General features: G+C 40.5%; 1 protein-coding gene across 1 annotated transcript in view; it reads left to right on the forward strand.

Moving 5' to 3' along the window:
* mocos (molybdenum cofactor sulfurase) overlaps nucleotides 1-25,506 on the forward strand; it is a 108,829-nt gene extending 83,323 nt beyond the window's left edge. Inside the window, exons 10-15 of the mRNA XM_055657712.1 lie at nucleotides 727-811; nucleotides 6,886-7,007; nucleotides 13,250-13,361; nucleotides 21,380-21,533; nucleotides 22,622-22,726; nucleotides 24,491-25,506. Coding sequence (XP_055513687.1) covers nucleotides 727-811; nucleotides 6,886-7,007; nucleotides 13,250-13,361; nucleotides 21,380-21,533; nucleotides 22,622-22,726; nucleotides 24,491-24,607 — 695 coding nt within the window. The 3' untranslated portion in view covers nucleotides 24,608-25,506. The remainder of the gene's footprint in view (nucleotides 1-726; nucleotides 812-6,885; nucleotides 7,008-13,249; nucleotides 13,362-21,379; nucleotides 21,534-22,621; nucleotides 22,727-24,490) is intronic.
* The last annotated feature ends 1,202 nt before the right edge of the window (nucleotides 25,507-26,708 follow it).

Here is a 26,708-nt window from a genome sequence, read left to right on the forward strand (position 1 = left end):
TCTCCATTTTAATTTCTTCCATCTTTCCAAAAAGTCAGATGATAGGACTTTGTTTTCTGCCTTCCCAATGTTATTGGTATTGACTTTTTGCTCATACTTCACCTTCACAGAATAACTTGTACCTTATCTGTGACATCTTTTATTGTCAAACTTCGGAGGGAAAAAAAATTACGTTGAATACCTGTGTGTCTCTCTGGGGGTCAAAGTACTCTGCTTCTAATAAAAATACAAATAAAAAAAATTAAAAAATTCCCTGCGACAGCACATTTGTGGCAGTACTTAACTCCATTGAACTGAATGGTATCTCTTCATAGCTCCCTTCCAATGCTGCGTATTGGCCCTTATATATTTAAATCTTTGTATCAACTTGGAATGCAGTACGTCAGCTGATATTCGGAAACCCAACAGCAAGTCTGGCAACTTCTAAAGAGAGCAGACAATATTTCAGGTTGATGAACGTTCATCAGAGCCTTTCATCTATGATTTGATTAAAGGTTGTCAACTTGAAATACAAACTTTGTTTCACACTCTATGGCTCCCTGATCTGCTAAGTATTTCAAGCATTTAAAGTTTCCATTTCAACTTTTCAGTTTCTGTATTTTTTTGCTTTTACTACAATGAAGAACATACCTAGCCAAGACATCATCCTGAGATTGGCAAATGTGCTTTTGGAAGGACTATTAAGTACGTCTTGATATAAATGGTTATTGTGCTTCATTGCTTCAGGAATGGATACCATAATGGTGCCACTAGAAGAAGTAGGAAAACAATATTCACTGCAAGTCTGTGAAACTAAAGTCTGTGGAGATAGGTGAGTAGCCGACAATGAGCTGGAAATGTGCTGTTTGCATTTGAAGCTGGAACCTGATTAGACTTGGTTAAACGGGCAGGATGGATAACCAATGATAATTAATTAAATAGCACAATGGAAGTTGAGCATGGACATGGTGTTCTAATCTGTTTAGTTTAGTGATACAACACGGAAACAGGACCTTCGGCCCACTGATTCCACACCGACCAACAATCCCCGCAGTTTAACGCCAGCCTACACACTAGGGAGAATTTACATTTATACCACACCACTTAACCTACAAAACTGTACGTCTTTGGAGTGTGGGACGAAACCAAAGCTTTCGGAGAAAACCCACACAGGACGAAACCAAAGCTGGTAAGGCTGTAATTTTACCGCTGCGCCACTGTGCTGCCCTAAAATTAAAATTAGAATTAAAGAAGTTTAATTTTGATTTTTGGGGGGATAAAGTTGCTACCTGGCAGCAAATGGGAAATGCCTTTTCGTACATATTTAATAGCTCCTCATAAAATTTGGTGGAGAAAGTTAAGAATATCCCTGATTTTCTGTGTAATAGGGAATTTTACCTATGAGATTATTGCTGGGCACAAACTGGAGACTCCCAATCATAGTGCATAGTTATATTGATAAAGATTTTGGACATGGAAGGAACTTACTATGTGGAAAATGCATTGAATTTGGCTATTCTAGTAGACTTGTGGATGTTCCAATGGGTGTACATTGATATGATCATGATGTAAGATGATTTAATGATGCCAAATGCAGAAACGTAAAACTGAAGAATGTAAGGTTGTTGTGTGACAATAGACAATAGACAATAGGTGCAGGAGTAGGCTATTCGACCCTTCGAGCCAGCACCGCCATTCAATGTGATCATGGCTGTTCATCCCCAATCAGTACCCCGTTCCTGCCTTCTCCCCATATCCCCTGACTCTGCTATTTTTAAGAGCCCTATCTAGCTCTCTCTTGAAAGCATCCAGAGAACCTGCCTCCACCGCCCTCTGAAGCAGAGAATTCCACACACTCGCCTCTCTCTGTTTCCTCGTCTCCATTCTAAATGGCTCACTCCTTATTCTTAAACTGTGGCCCCTGGTTCTGGACTCCCCCAACATCGGGAACATGTGGTTAATTTGGTTGTGTGGCAGATCCAACAAATGAAATGAGTGTGACCAAGTACATTTTGAAAATGAAAAGTGAATGGAAGTATGGCCAAGATGTGGGGGGTGGGGCTGGAAAGAAGAGAGCCAATATGAGGGCGGCAATATTTAAAAGTAAAAACTGTATGATTCCACGTCAGATTTAAAATTTAAAAAAGTGCTGGAGTAATTCATCAAGTCAGGCAGCATCTTTGGAGAACACGGACAGGTGATGTTTCAGGTTGGGACCCCTCTTCAGACCGATTATAGTGGGGGGTGGAAGAAAGCTGGAAGCGAGGAGGGGCAGGACAAAGCTTGGCAGGTAATAGGTTGATACAAGTAAGGGGAGGAAGTTTCCACAGCTGGTGATGGACAAAGGCCAGAGATGAAAAGACAGGAGGTATGAGACATAAGGATTGAAGAATTGTGAATTGTGAAGGGATACAGGTAGAAGGGGAGAGGTTGGGGAGAAATAGGTGAGAGCCTAGGTGGGGCACAGGAAAGGAAAAAAGGGGGAGGTTAGGGGGGGGAGAAGGGAGAGGGAGATGGTTATGTAGTTATCTAAAATTGGAGCTTTTAAAGTTTCTTATCATTGGTTTGTAAGCTACCCTAGCAGAATATGATGTATTGTTCCTCCAGTTTGTGTGTGGCCTCACTCTGGCAATGGAGGAAGCCTAGGACAGAAAGATCAGTATGGGAATAGTAGCTAGCCTGGTTAGCAAATGAGAGATCCCATAGGCATTAGTGAACTGGGTGCAAGTATTTGGCAAAACGGTTGCTGAGTCTCTGCCTGGAGTCGGAGGATGCAAGCATGATACTAAATGAGAATGGGCTAATTTGGGACAGTCAGCATGTCTTTGTGTGGGGCAGCTCATGTCTTACATACTTTAGTGAGTTTTTTGAGGAAGTGACAAAGGTGATTGAGTGTACCCCTCAGGTTCCTATTAAATCTTTTCCCCCCTCACCTTAAACCTATGTTCTCTGGTTCCCAATCCTCATGGTCTGGGCAAGAGACTCTGTGCATCTACCCAATCTATTTCTCTCATGGTTTTGTACAACTCTGAGATGTCTTTATCATTATGCATTTTGGTACTACTTCTAGTGCTGATAATCACTTCTGGTGCTGATAATCATAAAAATGCTGGAAATCTGAAATAAAAATATGGAAGGCTGGAAACACTTAGTAGGTAAGGAAGCACTTGTGGGAAGAGATGCAGAATTAATGTTTCATGTCTGAGACGTTTTGTCAGAGAGGAAAATCTAGCCTGGGAAACAGCCTTGGTCCAACAAAGAATCTCAGTCCTGAAAAGTTAACTCTGTTTCTCTCTCCGCAGATGTTGGCTGTTACTGAGTGTTTTCTAGATTTATGTAGGTGAGCATACATGATTGTCACTGAAGATTCTGCAACAATTTATTTTGACAAATAGCTTAAATAATAGTCCAATTTTCAAGCATGAGGATAACTTGGATAACTTCAACCCAATGTTGCCACCCTCTGGCAGAAAGGAGTATGTACACATTGGCAGCTCTACTACAAAATAAATTCAGGATCACATAGTATCAGGAAGGAAACATAAAAGTGAGTTACTAATGATAAAAAGATTTATTTTAAAACAAGAAATGATAATTTAAGTTGGCTTTGTTTCTGTATGGATTTGTTTTTAAGCAGTTTCGATGTTGAAAGAGAGCATAATTTACCAACCCAAAATTTGAATAAAAGGCAAAATACTAAATCTGTGCCTATTTTGAATTCTGTATACATTGCCAATAAAAGTTCTATTTGGCAAAGTTGCTTCTGCTGAAATACTAAACTATAATTTTAATAATGGTTGACGACAAAGAGCTTGACACTGGTATTTAAATGATGAATGATTGAAGCTGGCCGGATAGAACATAGAACAATACAACACAGGAATAGGCCTTTGACCCATGATGCCTATGCCGTACAAGATGCCAAATTAACCTTTTCTACCTGTGTGTGATTCATATCCCTCCATTCCCTTCATATTCATTTCGCTATCCAATAGTCTCTTAAACACCACTATCTACTTCCACCATTACCTCTGGGTTCAAGGCTCCAACCACTCTCTGTGTAAAAGAAAGCATGCCTTCACATCTCTTAAACTTTCCCCTTCTGACTTTAGAGCTGTGCCTCCAGCATTTGACATTTCCACCCTGTGAAAAAAAATCTGACTGCTTACCATGTCTGTGCCTCAGAAGTTTATAAACATATGTCAGATCTCCCCTCAGCCACCCCAATGCTCCATATAAAACATTCCAACCTTTCGTTATAGTTTATACCCTCTAATCAAAGCAGCACTCTAGTAAATCTTTTCTACAACCTCTCCAAAGCTTCCACATCCTTACTGCAATGGGGTGACCAGAACGGTAAATAATATTCCAAATGTGTTCTAATCAAAGGTTTATAAAGCTGCGCCATGACTTCCTGACTCTGACACTGAATGGCCCGACCGATGATTGTGACCATACCAAATATCATCTTCACTCTATTTGCATGTGTTGCTGCTTTCAGGGATATATGGACAACCCCAGATCCCTCTGAATATCAATGATGTTAAAGATGCTGCCATTGGCTGTACAGTCACCCTTTATTTTTCACCCCTCAACACACATCACCTCACATTGAACAGGAATAGACTATTTGAAAATTATAGACATGATCTGAAATTATAGATATGATTTTGCACATTCATTGATAACAAACTATTTGCAAAATATAGATATGATTAAACCTGAGAGAGAGCAGGGAAACAATTTTTCATACAGGTTAATGAGGCTATGAAATATCATATAAGGAACATTAGAGGTCAAGAATGGCACTGTGGCAACATTTGAAATAGTTTCACTGGATGGATTGCAGAGTGTAAAGAAATATGAAGTTTCATGTGGAAGATGCCCATTTTTGTAATCATTCACCTTGTTTCTGAGTTAGAATTCAATGTATTTTTAGGAGCTTTAAGGTTGAGTACTTTAATTGGAAGCTAGCAATGGCCAGAACTCCCTTGGTTGTATTTTTAAAACTTTAGATGCGTGTGATGCTGGCAAATTTGTTTTAATCACCTATTTCTACCTGCCCTGGGTATGTAACGTGGGACTGCAGTTAAATTTGCACCGATACTTTTCCTGAAGAGCATAAGTGTTGTAGTTTTATAATAGTGGTTCAGATTGTGTGATCATTTTATATGATGCCAGCATTCACTTCTCCAGATTTACTTAACTGAACCTTCCCAATTTGTTTTCATGTAATTTGAACATTACTGGCTCAATTATCTGTATTTCCCACCCTGGTCTCATCAGTCTCCTCAGAATCCACGGGACTGAAGTGCAAGCAGGTGCTGCTTAATCCTGAGGGACAATGTAAGATGAGGCCATTACAGCTTTGTTATAAAATCAAAGGGAAGACAATTAATTTGCAAGGTACCATCAAATCAAGGTCAACAAAATAGAGAGTGTACAGAGGAGATTTACTAGAATGTTGCCTGGGTTTCAACAACTAAGTTACAGAGATAGGTTGAATAAGTTAGGTCTTTATTCTCTGGAGCGCAGAAGGTTAAGGGGGGACCTGATAGAGGTCTTTAAAATGATGAGAGGGATAGACAGAGTTGATGTGGACAAGCTTTTCCCTTTGAGAATAGGGAAGATTCAAACAAGAGGACATGACTTCAGAATTAAGGGACAGAAGTTTAGGGGTAATATGAGGGGGAACTTCTTTACTCAGAGAGTGGTAGCGGTGTGGAATGAGCTTCCAGTGGAAGTGGTGGAGGCAGGTTCATTGGTATCATTTAAAAATAAATTGGATAGGCATATGGATGAGAAGGGAATGGAGGGTTATGGTATGAGTGCAGGCAGGTGGGACTACGGGGGGAAAAAAGGTGTGCTTTCGGCACGGACTTGTATGGGCCGTGACAGCTTTGTGTTAAAATCGTGCTGTAGATTGTTATGCAAGGTATATGGTAAATACTCTAACAATCTTGGGACTGTTACTCAGGACATCCCCCTCTATGTCCTAACCTATCTATGATCATGGGAATTTTCTTTCCCCAAATTGCCAAAAGTATGGAAGGTAATCTCACCTGTACTGTACGATTGGCTGTCACCTTGAAGGTGAAACACTTGATCTCACTTAGCAAGCTTCTCTCCAGTCCTGGGAAATTCCTGCACTCTTCCCTGGAGTTGAATGGAATTTCTGCCCCTTGTATGACAAAGCAGAAAATCCCAGAAGCATCAAGTGTGTAACTGGTTTCTTGCCTTTTTCCAGTGAGCAATTTTCTGGTGAAACATGCAAGGAACTTTGACGCTACTGAAATGGCGTAAAATTAAAGCATAAATAATATTCTAAATGTCACAAAAAAAAGTACCAGAAAAACAAATCAGATTACAATTGATCTATTTTGATTGAAGACTATTCACTTTCTCCTGTTTAAAGTGTTTTAATTTACCAAAATCTAAGGTTAGAAGCTGGTTCTATATCATATTGTAAAAAAATAGTGTCAATTCCCAAAGTGCCAACGCCATGCCATGGACTAGCTGGGTGGATCTTTAATCCCAAATTTAATTTCATCCTACAAACAGGCCAGGACAGGAAGATAGGATGTAAAATAAATGGAGGGAAAACTGTGCATAAACCAGATTTATACATGAGGCAGCTGTGAGGAATTTCTATTACCTGAACAAAGTTTTATTTTCAACTACAGAAAGCAACATAAGGACTAGAAGAATAGAAAAAAAACCCAAAAAACTATATATATATTCTGCCATTCTGGGAGATTGTGTAACATTTGGCTGGGTGGGAGAATTACTGCTGTGATGGCAAAGGGTTCACAATTGTGTGGGAGCACCAGAATGGACCTGGAATTTTTCTTTTAAAATTTTGTTTGTTTATGAAAGTTTATGAACAGCATATTTTGTTTATCACAGAGTAAAAGGACTGAACTGTGGGGACGAAGTTGCAGGATGGATCTCCACATTTCTTGGACGGAAGAGTTGTCTGTTCCGACAGAGTTCTGATTTTCAAAGAGTGATGAAGAAACATAAGCAAGGTATTGAATGTGTATTAAAAAAGTGTCATTTTTTAAGACCAACTGTGTCAAACATTGAAGCCCATTTTTTCAGTATATGCTAAACAACTCACACTACTTGGTATTACATTTAACTTTTTGTTGACTTCCCATGTACAGCACTTTGTGGTAACTGATGTTGTCTAAAGCGCTTTATAAATAAAGTTATTATTATTTATTATTATTACATTGCCGAATTGAAAGGAATCTGATTATCAGTACATGAAGAGCCCCAAGAAATTGGCTTGGGTTTTATAGTTTGATTTCTTTAAAGAAAAGGATGATATCTTCAAACATTTAATTTAACTTTCCAGCTATAAAAACTAATTTTCTAAGGAGGTGAAAGATGTATTTGAGGCTTCATAAATAGGCAAGATAAGGTGCAATGGGCGGGGTATGGTCAAATCATGGATTCTGACTGCAGTTTTAATTCACTCTGAATGTAGGGACAATGCTCTAACTTTCCTGCCTCTGAAGAGATATAGGACCCAAAATAAATCTAATGTTTTATTTTTAACTTTGAGGGCATGCTTTGCTATTAAAAGGAGTCACCTCACTTCTGGAATCCATTTGTGGACAAAGATCATGATAAGATCCAGAACTGAGTTGTCTTGGGAAAAACAAATTGTTCCGAATCCCACATATCAATGGTATGCACCATTAACACTGGGACAAAATATCCTCATTTTCTGAAAATACTAATCCTCAGAGGAATATTTCAGAAGTAAAATAAAGTCCTAAGTTCTTTCATCTGCTTATCCTCCATCTATGAAATTCACATTTCTTTTACCCAGTCTGAACATGAAATAATTGTGACTGCATTCAAAGAGTTGGAGTTTTCTCAATATTCCTTCCTCCATTAGCGCCATGAATGAGACGAGCTACTTAGTTTATTCATTGCCAGAACGTCACTACCTCGTAACGTGACTACATTTACATGTCTAACATTTTACTGCATTTGAAAGGTATGTACAGTGCATTCAGAAAGTATTCAGATCCCTTCACTTTTTCCACATTTTGTTACGTTATAGCCTTAATCTAAAATGGATTTGTTCTAAAATTCATTTGTTTTCTCATCAACCTACACACAATACCCTATAATACAAAATACCCTATATTCAGTACTTTGTTGAGGCACCTTTGACAGCAATTACAGCCTCAAGACTTCTTGGGTATGACACTACAAGCTTGGCACACCTGTATTTGGGTAATTTCTCCAATTCTTCTCTGCAGAGCCTCTCAAGCTCTGTCTGGTTCGATGGAGAGCATCAATGCACAGCTATTTTCAAGTCCCTCCACAGATGTTTGTTCGGGTTCAAGTCCGGGCTCTGGCTGGGCCACACAAGGACATTAACAGACCTGTCACGATGACATTCCTGCGTTGTCTTGGCTGTGTGCTTAGGGTCGTTATCCTGTTGGAAGGTGAATGTCGTCTGAGGTCCAGGATGCTCTGGAGCAGGTTTTCATCAAGGATCTCTTTGTACTTTGCTCTGTTCATCTTTCCCTCGATCCTGCCTAGTCTCCCAGTTCTTGCCACTGAAAAACATCCCCACAGCATGATGCTGCCACCACTATGCTTCACCATAAATATGGTATTGGCCAGATGATGAACGGTGTCTGGTTTCCTCCAGACGTGACGCTTGGCATTCAGGCCAACGAGTTCAATCTTGGTTTCGTCAGACCAAAGAATCTTGTTTCTCATGGTCTGAGAGTCCTTTAAGTGCCATTTGGCAAACTCCAAACAGGCTGCCATGTGCCTTTAACTTAGGAGAGGCTTCCGTCTGACCACTATAACATAAAGGCCTGATTGGTGGAGTGCTGCAGATATAATTATCCTTCTGGAAGGTTCTTCCATCTCCACAGAGGAACTCTAGAGCTCTGTCTTTGACCATTGGGTTCTTGATCACCTCCCCGTCCAAGCCTCTTCTCCCCCGATTGCTCAGTTTGGTCAGATGGTCAGCTCTATGAGGAGTCCTGGTGGTTCCAAAGTTCTTCCATTTAAGAATGACGGAGGCCACTGTGCTCTTTGGGACCTCCAATGCTGCAGAAAATGTTTGATACACTTCCCCAGATTTGTATCGCAACACAATCCTGTCTCGCAGGTCTAAGGACAATTGCTTTGTCTTCATGGATTGGTTATTGCTCTGACATGCACTGTCAACTGTGGGATCTTATATAGACAGGTGTGTGCCTTTCCAAATCACGTCCAATCAATTTACTTTAGCACTGGTAAAATCCAATCAAGTTGTAGAAACATCTCAAGAATAATTAATGGAAACAGGATGAACCTAAGCTCAATTTTGAGTGTCATAGCTAGAGCCATGAATGCCATGTGCCTTTTCATTCCTTTTTTGATGATTTCAGAAAGATAATGTATTTTTGCACGATTGAGTGCCAAAATCAGCCTTTTTTTGCCATTTTAACGTAACTTACAAGAAAATTTACACTACCGGGGCGAAACCCGGCTGTAAGTGGCAATTGGAAAGGGGTGCGTGGGAAAGGGTCCAGTCTTTGCGGACTAGAGCCATGCTTTATGTAGGTCTGAAGTGGTGATTGGGGAAGTGTAGGTGGGGAATGATCTAGTCTTTTCTAACTGAAGTCAGGCTGTGAGTAGGTGTGAAGTATTGGTTGGGGATGGGGTGTGGGGGTACCAGGGTTAAGTTTCTGTTTATCGAAACTGCAGTAGAACTCGTTCAGGTCGTTGGTCAGCTGATGATTGTCCAAGGAGTGTGTGGTTTCCTCTTGTAGCTTGTGATTACTTGCAAGCCCTTCTGCACTGAAGAAGTCATTTGCTGAGAACTTGCTCCTCAACTTCTCAGAGTACCTTTCCTTGGCAGCTCTGATTCCTCTTCTCAGCTTGTTCTTGGCCTGCCTGTAGAGGTCTGCATCCCCGTTCCTGTGGGATCTACCTCTGCAAACGTGAAAATGCCTAAAGTCAAGTCAACACCTTGTAAAAAACTGAATGATTTGGTCAGAGTGTAAGGGAGTGATATATTCTCTACAGACAACTGTGTGCTGATTTGCAAAGCATGTGAGAAAGCAGTGTATCATGAGAAGAAATATTTAATCTCCCAGCTAAACATGTCGGCGGCAGAGAAACTGAAGGAAGGATATACGCAGGCTTGTCTCCTCACAACATTTACTGCTGGTTCCAGTCACAAATTTGAGTTTTCGAGTGATCTGTACAAAGCATTCATTGATGCTGGAATTCTACTGTGGAAATTGGAAAACAAATCTCTCAGAGGTTTTTTAGAGAAATACACAGAGGAACATATACAGAGCGAGTCATCATTATGGAAAAATTATGTTGACAGCAACTTCAACATTGTTGTGCAGAAAATTGGAGATGAAGTTGCATGCAACAAAATATGGATCTCAATAGACGAGACAACCGATGCTGTGGGGAGATATGTTGCCAATGTGGTCATCGGTACACTGGAGGCAGGTCAACCATTAAAGAACTATTTGTTGACATCGGAAGTATTGGAGAAGTTAAACAGCTCAACTATTGCTCAGTTGTTTACATCTTCACTTGCTGTACTTTGTCCAGAAGGTATAAAACACAAGAATGTTCTTCTGTTTGTGACTGATGCAGCTTCGCACATGAAAAAAGCTGCTTGTGCTCTTAAAGTTTTATTCCTCAAAATGTTGCATTTGACATGCTTAGCTCACGGACTCCATAGAATTGCCGAGCACATACGTAGCTTGTTTCCAAATGTCGATCGCCTAGTTTCCAATGTCAAGAAAATCTTCCTCAAAGCGCTGCCACGTGTGCAATTGTTTAAGGAAATTGGATCTGAGATTCCGTTACCTCCTCAGCCTGTTTTGACTATGTGGGGTACATGGCTCTCTGCTGTACTGTACTATGCTGCAAATTTTGAAAAGATAAAATAAATCGTCAACTGTTTTGAAGAAGAAGAATCTGCTGAAGTCAGTGAAATCATGTAGAAAAAGTCCCTCCAACGCGATCTTGTGTTTATTGCTTCCAATTTTGCAAACTTCCCACAAGTTATTACTCCCCTTGAGAAGTGCGGCGAAACATTAGTGAATAGCTTGCAGGTTTCCAACAAAGTAACTGACGATATTCGGAAAGTTCTTGGCGATGTAGGTAAAGACATACAAGGAAAATGTGAGAGTGATTTTAGCAAACAAAGATCTTGAAGAATTACAAAACATAGCTAAAGTTCTCAAAGGTTGTTGTTATACACAAGATATCAACATGAATATAGAGTTTGTAGCTTGTTTCGGGTATGCACCAGTGACCTTAACTGGGGTAGAAATAAGTTTTTCATATCTGAAGCATATTCTCTGATAGACGGCATATTTTAACGCCAGATTATTTGAAAGAAATGCTAGTAATTATGTGCAACCAGACAACTTGGTCATTTAATGTAGTACACCTTTATAATTATCATTTTTAACTATATTTTGGTGGTGGAAATAAATGCCTTTTTATGCTCTTTTTGTCAATAAATGCCTTTTTGTGCCTTTTTTGTAATTTTATTTTGCCTTTTTGCCTGCCTATTTCAGAGATTTTAGCGCCTGAACATCCTGGCTCTAGTCATAGCAAAGGGTCTGAATATTATCTGAATGGTGTCGTTGGGAAAATGGGAAGTACAAAGAGATCTGGGGGTCCTTGTCCATCACTCACTGAAAGTAAGCATGCAGGTACAGCAGGCAGTGAAGAAAGCTGATGGCATGTTGGCCTTCATAACAAGAGGAGTTGAGTATAGGAGCAAAGAGGTCCTTCTGCAGTTGTACAGGGCCTTAATGAGACCACACCTGGAGTATTGTGTGCAGCTTTGGTCTCCAAATTTGAGGAATAACATTCTAGCTATTGAGGGAGTGCAGCATAGATTCACGAGGTTAATTCCTGGGATGGCGGAAACCCAGAGAGTTGTGAATTTGTGAAATTCTCTGCCTCGGAAGGCAGTGGAGGCCAATTCTCTGGATGCTTTCAAGAGAGAGGTAGATAGAGTTCTTAAAGATAGCGGAGTTGGGGGATATGGTGAGAAGGCAGGAACGGGGTACTGAATGTGGATGATCAACCATGATCACAGTGAATGGCGGTGCTGGCCCGAAGGGCCGAATGGCCTACTCCTGCACCTATTGTCTATTGTCTTATTTAAATGTGACATGTCAGTTATTTATTTCTAATTACTTTGCAAAAAATTCTAAACACCTGTTTTTGCTTCTTTATTCTGGGGATATTGTGTGCAGATTGATGATTAAAAAAAAGAATTTAATCCATTTTAAAATAAGGCTGAAACGTAACAAAATGTGGAAAAGGTGAAGGGGTCTGAATACTTTCTGAATGCACTGTATCTGACATATTTTGCATTATAAAATGATATATAAATTAAAAAATCATTAATTTTGGGCTAGGTATTACAATTCTTTAAGAAGAATGTTTTTATCAAAAATACAGCCTTCCGATTTTGTAACAGTGATTACATTTTAAAAGTACCTCAATAGCGATAATTGCGATTTGGGACTTGAAGAATGGTATATAAATACAATCAAGTTATATAAGTTACAATCACCTTGGGATCTTCTACAATATTGGTTTTTGATTCCCTGTCATTTAAATGCTGTCGCATTTGCATTCAACTAACCAGTTGAGGTATAACGGAATAAGATATGAGTTTTTACTCAAGAAATTAAGTAGGTTGTTGAAAACAACAATTGAGCTCTTTAAACACTGAAGTTGTTTTAAAATTACTCAACTCAACTGAAAGCACTTAGCAGAATGTGGAACATGAAAGAAAAGTTCTAGTTAAAGGCTTCAAATTGTAAAGTGGACAAGAACAAACACATTTAAAATAAATATGGTTGCTTTCTAATAATTATACTTCAAAAATCAAAAAAATAGAGTGACTAATTCATTTGTTCTAAGGTAACTTTATGTAGATTTAAATGTTGCGGATAGATGTAGAATAATATCTTCCATCCTGACCACGGATGCTGTCTGTACGGAGTTTGTACGTTCTCCCCATGACTGTGTGGGGCTTTCCCTGGGTGTTCCGTTCTCCTCCCACACTCCAAAGATGCACAGGTTGCAGGTTAATTGGCTTTTGTAAAGATTGTAAATTTTCCCTAGTGTGCAGGATACAGCTAGTAAACAGGGTGATGGCTCTTCACTGCGGACTCGGTGGGTTGTAGGGCCTGTTTCTGTGCTGTATCTCTAAACTAAACTAAACTAAATAATATCTTTACATTTTCAGTTCAAGGTCAGTCTTTGACCCAGTCACCTTCCCTCTCATTGGTGAATGAAGCACAGTATCTTCTCGTAAACAGGGCAAGCATTCTACACCTGAAGGAGCAGATACTACAAAGGTAGGATCTATTCAGGAAAAGAAAATCCTGTTTAATATAACAAAGATTCACTGAGTATCATGAACATCAATTAACAGATCCAGGAAATCTGAAATAAAAACTGAAAATGCTGAAACACTTAAGAGGTCAAGTAGCATTTGCAGAAGGAGAAACACGGTTCATGTTTCAAGTAAAATACTTTTTGTTAGAATTGATTTTATTCAATTCAACATCAGTTTTTCTTGAGACTATTGCCAAAACGTTAAAAGGCAGCAATTGGAAGTCTTTTGTGAAAAAAATCTTCTTCTTTCTTTCACCCACAATAAAATAAAAATGTCCCTGTTATTTCAGTCTGCCACCCATTTATAATAACGCAGACGTGCTTGGAGGCAGGGCTGTCTTAACAGCATTATAGGCCCCCGGGCAAAGCAGTGCACTGGGGCCCCGACACTTCCAGTTTCTTTATGCCGAATCAAATATGCCGTCATGCACTTGCGATGTTCTTCTCCGTTTTCATGTTCTACAATAATATTCTACAATACATAGATTAGCATGGGGCCCCTATGCTCGTGGGGCCCCAGGCAACTGCCCAGCGTACCCATGCGTTAAGACAGCCCTGCCTGGAAGCACCTTTTGGAAGCAAGTTTGCATTTGCAACAGGTGCATCACAGAAGTACCCTGAAAAACGAAAGGAATTCTCAAGGCACAGCCTTTTTAAAGTCAAAATCAAAGGCATCCGTGTAGGTAAATAAAATTAGGGTGAAATGAGCTCAGTAGAAAATTACTGCTCAGTAATGCCTGCTCATAAAGTGGCATAGCTGGTGGGCATATTCTGGCAACAGCCTCAGTATTAAAACAATTGAGCAGGTCTATATGTACAGTGCCGTCCATAATGTTCGGGACAAAGACTATAATTTATTTATTTGCCTCTACTTCACCATTTGAGATTTGTAATTAAAAAAAAAATATCACATGTGGTTAAAGTGCACATTGTCAGATTTTAATAAAGGCGATTTTTATACATTTCGGTTTCACCATGTAGAAATTACAGCAGTGTTTATACATAGTCCCCCATTTCAGGGCACCAGAGAGAGAGCGAGAGAGAGAGAGTCGGCCCCGAGAGAGAGAGAGGGAGAGAGAGAGAGAGAGAGAGAGAGAGGGACAGTCGGCTCCGAGAGAGAGAGAGAGTTGGCCCAGAGAGAGAGAGTGAGAGAGAGAGAGAGAGAGAGGGAGGGAGTCGGCATCAAGAGAGAGAGAGAATTGGCCCAGAGAGAGAGAGAGAGTCCGCCACGAGAGAAGAGGGGGGCCCCGAGAGAGAGAGGGAGGGATATCTTTTTGAGAGAGAGGGGAGTTGCCCCTGTATTATCGGTCCCCAGAGATTTGGAGGTCGAGCAACCCAGCAGTGAAAAATATTAAATATGTCGGCCCCGAGAGACCAGTCCCAGAGACCCTCCCCCGAGGAGAGAGGGAGAGGGTCGCTTCGCTCCCTCACTGGTTAGAGGGGGGGAGGGAGGGAGGGGTGATCAGTGATCGTTTTCAGTTCGAGCCAACCTGCCACCCTCCCCCCACTTTCACTTTGCTATTTTCCGCAACCCCCTGATCGCTAGCCCATCCCCCCACCATTTTCCGCAGCCATGATACATGCCCAGGCATGGCCCCACCACACCGTGTTTCACAGATGAGGTGGTGTGCTTTGGATCTTGGGAAGTTCCTTCTCTCCTCCATACCTTGCTCTTGCCATCACTCTGATATAAGTTAATCTTCGTCTCATCAGTCCACAAGACCTTTTTCCAGAACTGTGGTTGCTCTTTTAAGTACTTCTTGGTAAACTGTAACCTGGCCATTCTATTTTTGCAGCTAACCAGTGGCTTGCATCTTGCAGTGTAGCCTCTATATTTCTGTTCATGAAGACTTTGCGGACAGTGGTCATTGACAAATCCACACCTGAAGAGTGTTTCTGATCTGTCAGACAGGTGTTTGGTGATTTTTCTTTATAATGGAGTGAATTCTTCTGTCATCAGCTGTGGAGGTCTGCCTTGGCCTGCCAGTCCCTTTGCGATTAGTAAGCTCACCAGTGCTCTCTTTCTTCTTAATGATGTTCCAAACAGTTGATTTTGGTAAGCCTCAAGTTTGGCTGATGTCTCTAACAGATTTATTTCTGTTGCCCTAGTCTCATAATGGCTTCTTTGACTTTCATTGGCACAACTTTGGTCCTCATGTTGATAAACAGCAATAAAAGTTTCCAAGGATGATGGCAAGACTGGAGGAAAGACTTCTTCTTCTTCTTCTTCTTCTTCGGAGTTTTACAGCAGCCGGCATCCGCAATGTTGCATTGCTGCCACCCTGGTTTCATTCCACAGTACTCGTGTCTTTACATTATATCCTTTTTATAAGGCCAGAGGCCCTCAAGAAATCAAACAACAACTTTATTCCTTTTCCTTTCCCTCCACACTCTAGAATGTTCTTTACTGATATTTCTGTCAATCCAATTTTCCTCATTTCAATGATCATAAATCCTCTTTCTGTCTCATATCTCCTACATGCAATTAGGGCATGCTGAACTGTTTCTGGCTGATGGCATTCCTCACACAGCCCAGTAGGGTGTTTTCCCAATATTTTTAATGTGCTGTTCAGGTGAGTGTATCCTATCCTCAATCTTGTTAATACTACCTGTTTTCTCCTGTTCCCCCCTCTTCTTGCTGTAATGCCCACTCTGTTTTGTAGCGAATAGAGGTGTCTCCCCTTTGTATCCTGTTCCCAGTATTGTTGCCATTCCTGATTTATTTTCTTCCACACTATGTGTTTTCCTTCAGATTTAGATAGTTGTAAGTTTACCTCTATGTTTCTTTTTTTTTTACAGCCTCCTTTGCTAATTTATCCACCTTTTCATTCCCTAGAACACCAATGTGTGCTGGGACCCACAACAAAGTCACGTCGCTGCCCCTCCTTGTCACTTGGCTTAATAGTAGCAGGATTTCATAAACTAAGTCAGGCCGCCTATCGGATGCACCAGACCCAATACTCTGGATTGCAGATAATGAGTCGCTACATATTAATACTTTACATGGTTGCACCTGTTCCATCCACCGAACTGCCATCAAAATAGCGTACAGTTCCACTGTATATTCTGTCAAATAGTTATTTGTTCTTTTGTAAAGCTCAACATTCATCCTCTGGACTACCACAGCCACCCGTTGTTTCAGCTACTGGGTCCTTTGATCCATCTGTGAAAATTAAGAGGTGTTCCCTGTATCTATTATCTATATGGCTATGATATTCTGTCTTTAGGTCTGAATTTTTGTTCCTCCTTTTTGCCTCCCATAGCTCCAGATCAACTTTTGGGATGTTCAGTAACCATATTGGCACAGATGGCCACAATACTGCAGGGCAGAACTCTTTATCTACTCCCATGTCCCTTGCCATAACTCCTCCAACCCAGCCGAAGCTTCCAGACTGAGCCACCCCTCTCTCCCAGCACTCCTGTACTACCTGTTTTGTTGGGTGATTCTCTCCATGACCCTTAAGGCTTAGCCAGTAATTAGCCATTAGTTGTCTGCAGCGCAGTCTCAACGGCATCTCCCCAGTTTCCACCTGTAGTTGGAGGAAAGACTAAGTGCTGAGAGCTCACTTATACCTGCATTAAGGAGGTAATTAAACACACCTGGGTAATTACAAACACCTGTGAAGCCATGTGTCCCAAACATTATGGTGCCCTGAAATGGGGGGAATATGTATAAACACAGCTCATTTCTACATGACGAAACCAAAATGTGATTAACCACATGTGATTTTTTCTATTACAAATCTCAAATTGGGGAGTACAGAGGCAAATAAATAAATGATGGGTCTTTGTCCCAATATTATGGAGGGCACTGTGTACAGTATAAACCTGACAGAAGTTTAACAACTGTTTAAGAAGGAACGGCAGATGCTGGAAAATCAGTCTGAAGAAGGGTTTCGGCCTGAAATGTTGCCTATTTCCTTTGCTGCATAGATGCTGCCTCACCCGCTGAGTTTCTCCAGCATTTTTGTCTACCTTAGAAGTTTAACAACTGATATGTTCTTCAGATTAGCATTTGAGGCTGACTGATAGATTGCCATAAGCGGACACAGACGCTCGCTCACTCACTCACACTCACGCTCTCTCTCTCTGTCTCTCACACACACACACACAATATTTCCAAGCACAATTTTTCATAAAACGTACTTGGACCTAGGCTATGCTTTGCCCCAAACTGCTTCTTAAGCTTTCAAATATCCCATTTAATCTAATCACTCTAAAACTGATATTCAATAGCTATCACCATTCCTAGTAGTAGCCCACAAGTTACAGCCTGCCATCCAGGAAAATATGCATTGTTTTCATTCTTCTGTCTCTCTGAAAACCTATTCTCAATGCATGTAAGTACATTACGCCTCACTCCACGGTTTCTAACTTTGTCAACTGAATTGCTTACTTAAAAAGCACTTTCATCAGAAAGTGAAAGTCAGGGCGTTTACAGAAATCTTGGTGTGAGGTGTAAAATCGATCAGGTTTCTGCAATTTGCAAAGATAATGATCCCTCAATAAAATAAAACATTAAGGTTGAACATGATTTGTTCAAATGGGAAACTCTTTAAGAAAAGCATGTTTGTATTCACCCTCTTTCGCTTTCCAGATGTAACAATTTAACTAATTTAAACCAGCATTTTGATTTGTTTGACTACAGCATAATAGTCCAGGGTATGTAGCTGTATTTCTTCCATCAGAACTTTAGAAAGTTGACACCTGTTATATGATTTTGCATAATATAATGTTCTTTAGATATTAAAGCTTGTGTTAACCTGGCAATACAGTGTCACTGCTGATACAAGATCTGAGAAAAAAATCTAGGAGCCATTTGTGAGTGATTGTGTGTGTGGTTGATGGTCGGCAGGGACTCGGTGGCCGAAGGGCCGCGTTACGTGCTGTGTGAACGCTAAACATTTAGAGTCAGTCTTTCAGTGTAGAAACAGCCCCATCGGCCCAACTTGCCTGCACCAGTCAACGTCCCGTCTACACGTGTCCCAGCTGTCTGCATTTGGCCCATATCCCTCAAAACCTGTCCTATTCATGTACCTGTCTAAATGTTTTTTAAACGTTGCGCTGGTGCCTGCCATAACTACCTCCTCTGGCAGTTTACACCTACAACTATGCATGAAAAAATTGACCCCTCAGATTCCTATTAAATCTTTCCCCCCTCACCATAAACCTATATCCTCTGATTCAGGATTTTCCTTATTCTGGGCAAGAGACTCTGTGCATCTACCCGATCTATTCCTCTCATGATTTTATACACCTCTATAAAATGACCACTCATCCTGCTGTGCCCCAAGGAATAGAGTCCTAACCTGCTCAACCTCTTCCTACAGCTCAGGCCCTCGAGTACTGACAACATCCTCGCAAATCTTCTCTCCATCCTTTCGAGCTTGACAATATCTTCCCTACAACATGGTGTCCAAAATTAAACACAGTACTCTAATTGCAGGCAGCCTCTCTGGGTCCTTCTATCCAGAGACGCCGTCTATCCCACTGAGTTACTCCAGCATTTTGTGTCAATCTTCGGTGTAAAACAACATCTGCAGGTCCTTCCTACACATTCCAAATGCGGCCTTGCCAATATCTTATACAATTGCAACATGACCTCCCAACTAATATGCTCAATGACTGATGGCCAATGAGCCAAAAGCCTTTTTTCACCACCCTGTCCACTTGTGATGCCACATTCAACAAACTATGTACCTGCACTCCTGGATCCCTCTGCTCTACACTTCCCAGAGCCTGACCATTTATATGGGTTGTATTCTGAATTGAAGTCTGTCTTTACCAGTAATTTTTCCTTTCTCATGGCTAAAGAGAGAGTCAGCTCCTTTGCCTGGACAGGACAGAAGATTTGGGGCAGGCTTGCATGACATTTTTAAATTAATGCTGTTTATTTAGTGGCCTTTTTGGAAGTGACAGTATTGCACATTATTTTTGCATCTGCTGTCTCTCTCCTCGGTTTGCTGAGCCAAACTTTTTCTGTGTATTCCATACTTAATGAATTGAATATATAAAGTTAAGTAACTTTAGTCCACCTATGAAGTGGATAATCACAGTTTTCCACAAAAATCAAGCCCAGCTAAGCTACACTGTCGAGTGGAAATCATTAGATCTGCAACTAAAAGACTCATAATCAATAGATCAACATTTGAAACAATTGAGAGAATAAAAAATGCAGATGCAATGCTGGACACCAAGGGTTTCATTGGGTTTATTTGAAAATCAAAATGCCCTGGGATCAGGGACCTTAGTATATCAGAGACCTTGTGACTTCATTACAATCCATTTGTCAACAACATTTTGATCTATCCACTTGATTACCATATAATCTCTGGGTTTCCTAACAAATTAAAATTAGTGGACACTATGATGAGTCATGAAACATAATTTGAATGTTCCAGTGTGATCGATGGCAAGATTCAGGTACATTGGATGACAAAGAGATATTTTCGTCAAAAATAAATAGAATATGTAACTTTTTTGGAGGCTGATATCAGACAAAATCCTCAAGGAATATAAAGGATGCAGGAAATAACTTAAAGATGGCAATAGGAGGGCTCAAAGGCGCTGTGAAATGTCTTTGGCAAGAGGGATTACGGAGAATCCCAAGACATTTTATCCATTCATTAAAAGCGAGAGAGTAGCTAGGGAAAGGGTAGGGCCAGTCCAGGACAATAGAAGGAATGTAATCATGATGGCAGAAAAATGGACAAGGCGTTTAATGAACTGTTTGCATCAGTATTCACGAAGGATAAGGGCATTGATGATGGTGAGATATTAAAAAGGAGGTATTGTGTGTATTGAGAATTTTTTAGAGACAATTCTCAGGGACTGTATTTATTTACATTTGGATAAAGCATGGATTTATTGGGGAAAGTTAGCATATCTTTCTGCCGAAGATGTCCTGTCTAAAATTCGATTCAGGTTTTTTTACAAAGATGATTGATAAAGGTCAGGCAGTGAATGTTATCTACCTGAACATTTGTGAAGCATGAGGCCCCTCATGGTAGGCTGGTCCAGAAGAATAAGTCAAGTGGCTCTCAGGTGAGTTGGTAAGTTGCACTCAAAATTGGCTTGGTCAAATGAGACCAAGGTAGTGATGGAGGAGCATTTTTTTTAATCAAGGTCCATGACCAGAGGTATTCCACAAGGATCAGTGCTTGGACTTCTGTTCATGTGGTGATCTGCGCAGACATAGCTGGCTGAAGAGCCTGCTGTGCAAAGTCCAATGTTATATTTAAGGAGTTAATGGGTTCCCATAATGGGGATGCTCAGACATGTAAAAACGCACAAGTTGAGGACTTGGAACTGACTCTTAATGCACAGTTTTTATCTGTTTTCACTCCCAGCCCCTTCCCAAAGTCATATCACTCTTCTGTATTAACTTTAACCATTGTTACATTCCTAGGTTGTCTGACAGCAAAAATAGAGAGAAAAGTCAGCCTTAAGAAAATATATTACTCAAACTGCACAAAAATATGCTTCATATTATAAAATGTATAATGCCTAATCATGTGAACAGGTTCAATATTTATATTTTGTGCACGTAGCCTGTAGAATTCCAAAATATCATAAAATCCTTCAATCTACTTCTTGCGTATGGCGTGCACAGTCGTAGGACAACTTGTTCTATTTGATCTTATTTGATTGTGCACGCCAGGTTGATTGCATTCGTCGAAACATGGCGGACCACGTGAAGGTTGCAATCTCCCACCCCAATCCTTCAATGTGTCACTGTGTTAAATAGTGAAATCTTCATTAGTGAAGAATAAGCATCATGTAATTTGAAATACGAAAAATGTTTGATTTTAGTAAATTTGTTGAACTTGTGGCCGGTTTGCTGAAGGCTACGTCTGTTACACTCTGGGCAGATTTTGCCATTTCCTTTTCAATGTTCATGATTTTTGAAACTGCTATATGCAGTAAATCTCTAGATGATTAATTATACTTCCAATGCATTGTCCTATAATTGTGACAGAGGTGGATCATGTGATCTTAATTCTGCTGAAGCATTAACAACCGAGGAACTCATCCATCGTTTCCGACCCAACCTTGTTATAAGTACAGTGAGGCCGTATGAGGAAGATGACTGGGCTGAGATGATTATAGATGGTCTGTCTTATTTGTTTCAGGTAAATATAATTATTTTTCTGGACTGTTAGATCAATCTTTTGAGTATATCATTCATAATTCTCTGATCCAAACAGGCTTTTTTGTTACTAACCTCCAAACCAGAAATTTGTAAGCACTGAAGAAACTCTAAATGGTTCACTAGTACAGGATTAATTTAAACTATAAATACAGAAAGAGTATCTTTACACATTCTTGCAAAGAGACCAATTCAACGGTTAAAGTTCACACATTGTTTAGACGGTGGTTCCAATCCATCAAAACAGCCTAAAAAATTACATTCTGATTGGTTGTTTGATGTAAGCATCACATCAGTCTGTTTCCGTACTCCAGCACTTTGTGTTTCCATTTGTAACCAACATCATAAATCTATATTACTAAAAGTCTGATCTTGACCGCTTTTGGCTCATTGTGCTGCGATTTCCGAAAGAACACCGCCACCTACGGCCATCATTTTTGGCCACCTCGCTCAGAGCCCCCCTCCGTCTTCCGGGACCAGAGGATTTTTCCCATCGATGAAAAATCAGAGAGATATTAATGTGTTTTTTTTAAATAGCCATTCTCTCTGCTGCTGGAGGGAGGGGGAGGGACTATAAAACCAGGAAGTGGTGTGCCTCACTCAGTCTCTGCAAGATGGAGGAAGCCAGAGGGTCACATCTCTCTGAGCTCTGAATAACACTGAACATATGTCTACTCAACTGTGAGTGCCCTTAATGTGGTTTGAAAATGAAAATATGGTTGGCTTGAAGTAAAAATGCACTGCAAATGGTTGTTTGGGTTGAAGTAAAAATGCACTGCAAATGGTTGGTTGGGTTGAAGTAAAAATGCCCTGCAAATGGTTGTTTGGGTTGAAATTAAAATGCACTGCAAATGGTTGTTTGGGTTGAAGTAATTGGTGGAGAGGTGGAATTGGTGGAGAGGTGGAATATTGGTCGGGGGACCAGACTTCCAGTGTGAACATGGGACCCAATGGGTCCCACTTAGTCTAGTTTAACTATAAATTCTTGTTCCCATCACTTGATTGATAAATAAAGGATGAGAAGCATAGGTTATGGCACCAAATATTGTTACTAATACATGCATTTTGCAGATTGTAGGACTGTGCAACAGATGCCAAATGATATGTATTAATCAAGGCAATGGGAAAAGAAGCAAAGAACCCCTACAGACTCTGTCTTCGTGCAGGGACAGTAAGGTAAATGTTGTCTTGTAAAAAAAGGGAACATATTTAAAAACTCACATTTGTTCACAGATTGATTGTATGCCAGAGCCAACAAACTGAAGTATTTTGCACACACAGAAATGATCCATTGAAAAGTCATAACAGTTCCTAATTTCTCCCAACTTTATTCTATCTTTTATATTCTACTCAAGTCTCCTTCCACTGCTCTTTGATTATAACCTGTCAAAAATGCCCTCTTCGTTTTCAGATGTGCTTGTGTAGTTTGCTCTAAAGTATTTTGCCTCTCCACACCTTTAAATAACTAACTATGGGATATGAGAATCAGGTTATTGGGGAGTAAAAGGATCAGACCCAAGACCTTGTATTATGATGGAAGGTGCAATTCATCCAAAATTGAAGATTTTGGACACCTATTTGAGAGAAGCATCTGAGGATGAAGGGGAGTGGATTCAATGCCAGAGGGTGTCCGAAAATTTAAAATATTGAGACTATATCTTATGAGCATTCTAATGCAGTGTTGCAATGCGAATAATACTCCTGGAAGTATTTGATGATGTTAGCTCCCAGAACAACTTAGTCCTACTTCAACTGCATGATCCAAAATATATATCATGTTATCCCTCGAACTCTGGTAAGGAAATTGCATCAGAAGCACTAATGTGACCCATGCTTGGAAATAACCAAGCAAATTTCTGGGGTGATATAAAGTGCTTCAATCTGAAAGAAAAAAATAATAAATTATCAATAGCATAATGCAAAAAATATATAATACTAGACCAAGTGCAGACCCGTTGGGTCTGCTCCCCCAACACAGCCGTTCCCTACCCGTAGCCCCCACGGGAGACGTGGTCCTCCAACTCAAGCCGTTCCCGAATATAAGATTCCAGCACTCAGCAGTGCGGCTATTTTTAAATGGCGTCTTTGAGGCGAGAAGTGGGCGCCAGCAGCCGTTTCTGCTTCTGGTGTTGGCGTAGCAACGAATCAAAGGCTGGCGCCCACAAGTCAGGCAGAAACACACACACAAACAGTTTTAATATTATACTAGACCAAGTGCAGACCCGTTGGGTCTGCTCCCCCTACGCAGCCATTCCCTACCCGTACCCCCCACGGGAGACGTGGTCCTCCAACTCAAGCGGCTCAGGAATCAGCAGTGCGGCTGTTTTTAAATGGCGTCTTTGAGGCGAGATGCGGGCGCCAGCAGCCATTATGGTCGCTGGCCAGCAGGAGGTGACAAAATGAGTGAGTGGAGGAGGGGGGAGGGGAGAAGGATTTTATTAAAAATGTGTACATAAACTTGATGAAATTTAATGAGGAGTGGATACTTGGAATGAAAAGTGAAATCTCTACCGAAATGGAAAAATTCAGGGCGTTTGTGGGTCTGACGTTGGCATAGCAACGAATCAAAGGCTGGCACCCACAGGCTGGCAACGACAAGTCAGGCAGAAAGCCGGCAGCCAGCCAGCAGCCACAGTTTTAATAGTGGATAGATAGATAGATAGATAAATAGATAGAGATAAATAGATAGATAGATAGATAGATAGACAGATAGATAGATAGATAGATAGATATATAGATAGATAGATAGATAGATAGATAGATAGATAGATAGATATAGATAGAATGTTTCAGATGAGCAGAAGAAAAAAATGTTTTTTTTGTTAATGAATTTTGGTGGAAAGGGAATTCAATTTATTTTGTGCCAGTAACTCTGAGGCTTGTTGTTGTTCAAGAATGACCAAAAAGGATGCATTTTAACTGAAGTCATGTTCTTTCCAGATGACCTTTGGAGCATATCTGTTTCATCAGCTACCAGCAACCTCAGTGCGTTCTGCATTTCTGACTGTAGGATCCCAGGTTATTGTGAAAATCAAAGAGACACCTGCTGGACAATGACATCCTCTGCAGGAATGAACATGAATTTCTCCCATCCCCATGATTAAAACTTTACAATGCAATAATGCATAACTGTTCTGTTTTTGAGTCCTGAAAATGAAGTTGAGGTTAATACAAGTTAACATGCCAGAAGATCCATTACTATCGGATTGTTTCTAGATTTTACAAAAGAAAATGCAAATGATTTCCTATTATAAGTTCCTTGCAGAATATAAATTTATGAATTGCATCTCATTTCAAATTTATTTTATTTTATTTATGTACATAACCATGGTGTAATTTGAATGTTTTGAGGAATTTGTGCAAAGTTGAGATTTTTTTCCTCTTCACATTATACACTTTTGAAAATAATGCTGATAATTTTATTCGTCACTATTTGAAAAATAAAACTAATAGTGATAACAAATATTTGGAAATTACAAATTAAATGTAAATAGATGCAATATTGTCAGAATTTGGCTTGACGTGCAATTAAATCTGGAGTACTGTACCTGATATATTTGTGCAGCTAATTCTTGAGCATAGGAGTTTCGACTTCGACTGCCGGCCCTGCGGTCTGTGGTGCTTCTGGCTGCGGCGCAAACTCTAAATCACCGACCGCTGGCCTGCGGCCTACACCAATCTGGCGCCGCAGTCTCCAGTAGGGGAGGCACCGATTTAGGACTTACCTTGACTTTCATTCATCTGGACACCCGCAGCGGCGACTACGGAGGGGTGAGGTCCCGACCACGGTGGAAAATGGAGGAGGACTGGCCAATTTTCGTGCCTTCCACCACATCGAGTAATGCTGTGGTGGATGTTTGTGTTAAATTTTTATTGTGTATTTGTGTGTTCTTTGTCATTGTACCGCTGCTGGAAAATTCATTTCACTGTGACGAATAAAACCGTATTGTAATGTATCTGGACAGCACCTGAGCTGGACTATTGCGAGGACTCATAATATTTGCTTAAGCAGTGCTAATTAACATCACTCAAATCAAACCAAACTGATTAACTAAATGAAAACTTTTGTGATGGAATCATCCAATCACAGTTTCTGCCTGAAGTAGGGGTGGCACAGTAGCACATCGATAAAGTTACTGTCTTATAGCGTCAGACCCGGGTTTGATCCCGATTACGGGTGCTGTCTGTATGGAGTTTGTACGTTCTCCATTGTGGATTTTCTTAGCATGCTCCAGTTTCCTTGCACATTCCAAAGACATGCAGATTTGTAGGTTAATTGGCTTCTGTAATTTGTCCCATGTGTGTAGGGTAGAACTAGAGTATGTGTTGGCCAGCGTGAACTCGATGGGTCGAAGGGCCTGTTTCCACACTGTTTCCCTAAATCTAAAATTAAATACAACAGTCTTGTTTTTTGTATTTATATACTGTTCCACCATTGTTGAGGGTGACATAATTCATTTGTCCTATTATATGCCTGGTGCATCTAACAACATGCTACATTGCTCTTTAGACTTTAGAGATATTGTTTGGAAACAGGCCCTTCGGCCCACCATGACCGCGCCAACCAGCAATCACCCCGTACACTAGTACTATCCTACACGCTAGGGACAATTTACATTTACAGAAACCAATTAACTTACAAACCTGTACGTCTTTGAAGTATGGGAGGAAACCAGAGCACCCGGAAAAAACACAACTGGTCACAGGGAGAACATACAAGCTCCATACAGACAGCAACCATAGTCAGGATCGAACTCTAACTCTAAAAGCAGCAACTCTACCTCTGCGCCATTGTACCACTACCAAATACAACTTATTGGACATCACAAGCTTGTTAGTAAGAGTAAATAAAATGCTGGACCATGAGTTACAGATTATGGTGGAATTCTGTTGTTGCTAATTATGAGCAGCATGTCATGGACGTGTGCTGCTAGATATCCTTTGAATGGGCAGTAATAGTATCATTCAGCATGATGGAATATGTCCTTTGTGTTAAGATGGAACTTCATTCTCAGTTGTACCATGTAGTTGTCACTGCTATCACTACTGGCATGGACATATGAATCCATAACTGGTAAGTTGATGAGGATGGGATCAAATAGGTTTGTACCCACATGTTGGTTTTCTCAATCCCACGCCAACTCAGGCTGCCTGTGAT

Source organism: Leucoraja erinacea, chromosome 2, assembly GCF_028641065.1.
Source record: "Leucoraja erinacea ecotype New England chromosome 2, Leri_hhj_1, whole genome shotgun sequence".
In the NCBI taxonomy this organism is placed as follows: Eukaryota; Metazoa; Chordata; class Chondrichthyes; order Rajiformes; family Rajidae; genus Leucoraja; species Leucoraja erinaceus.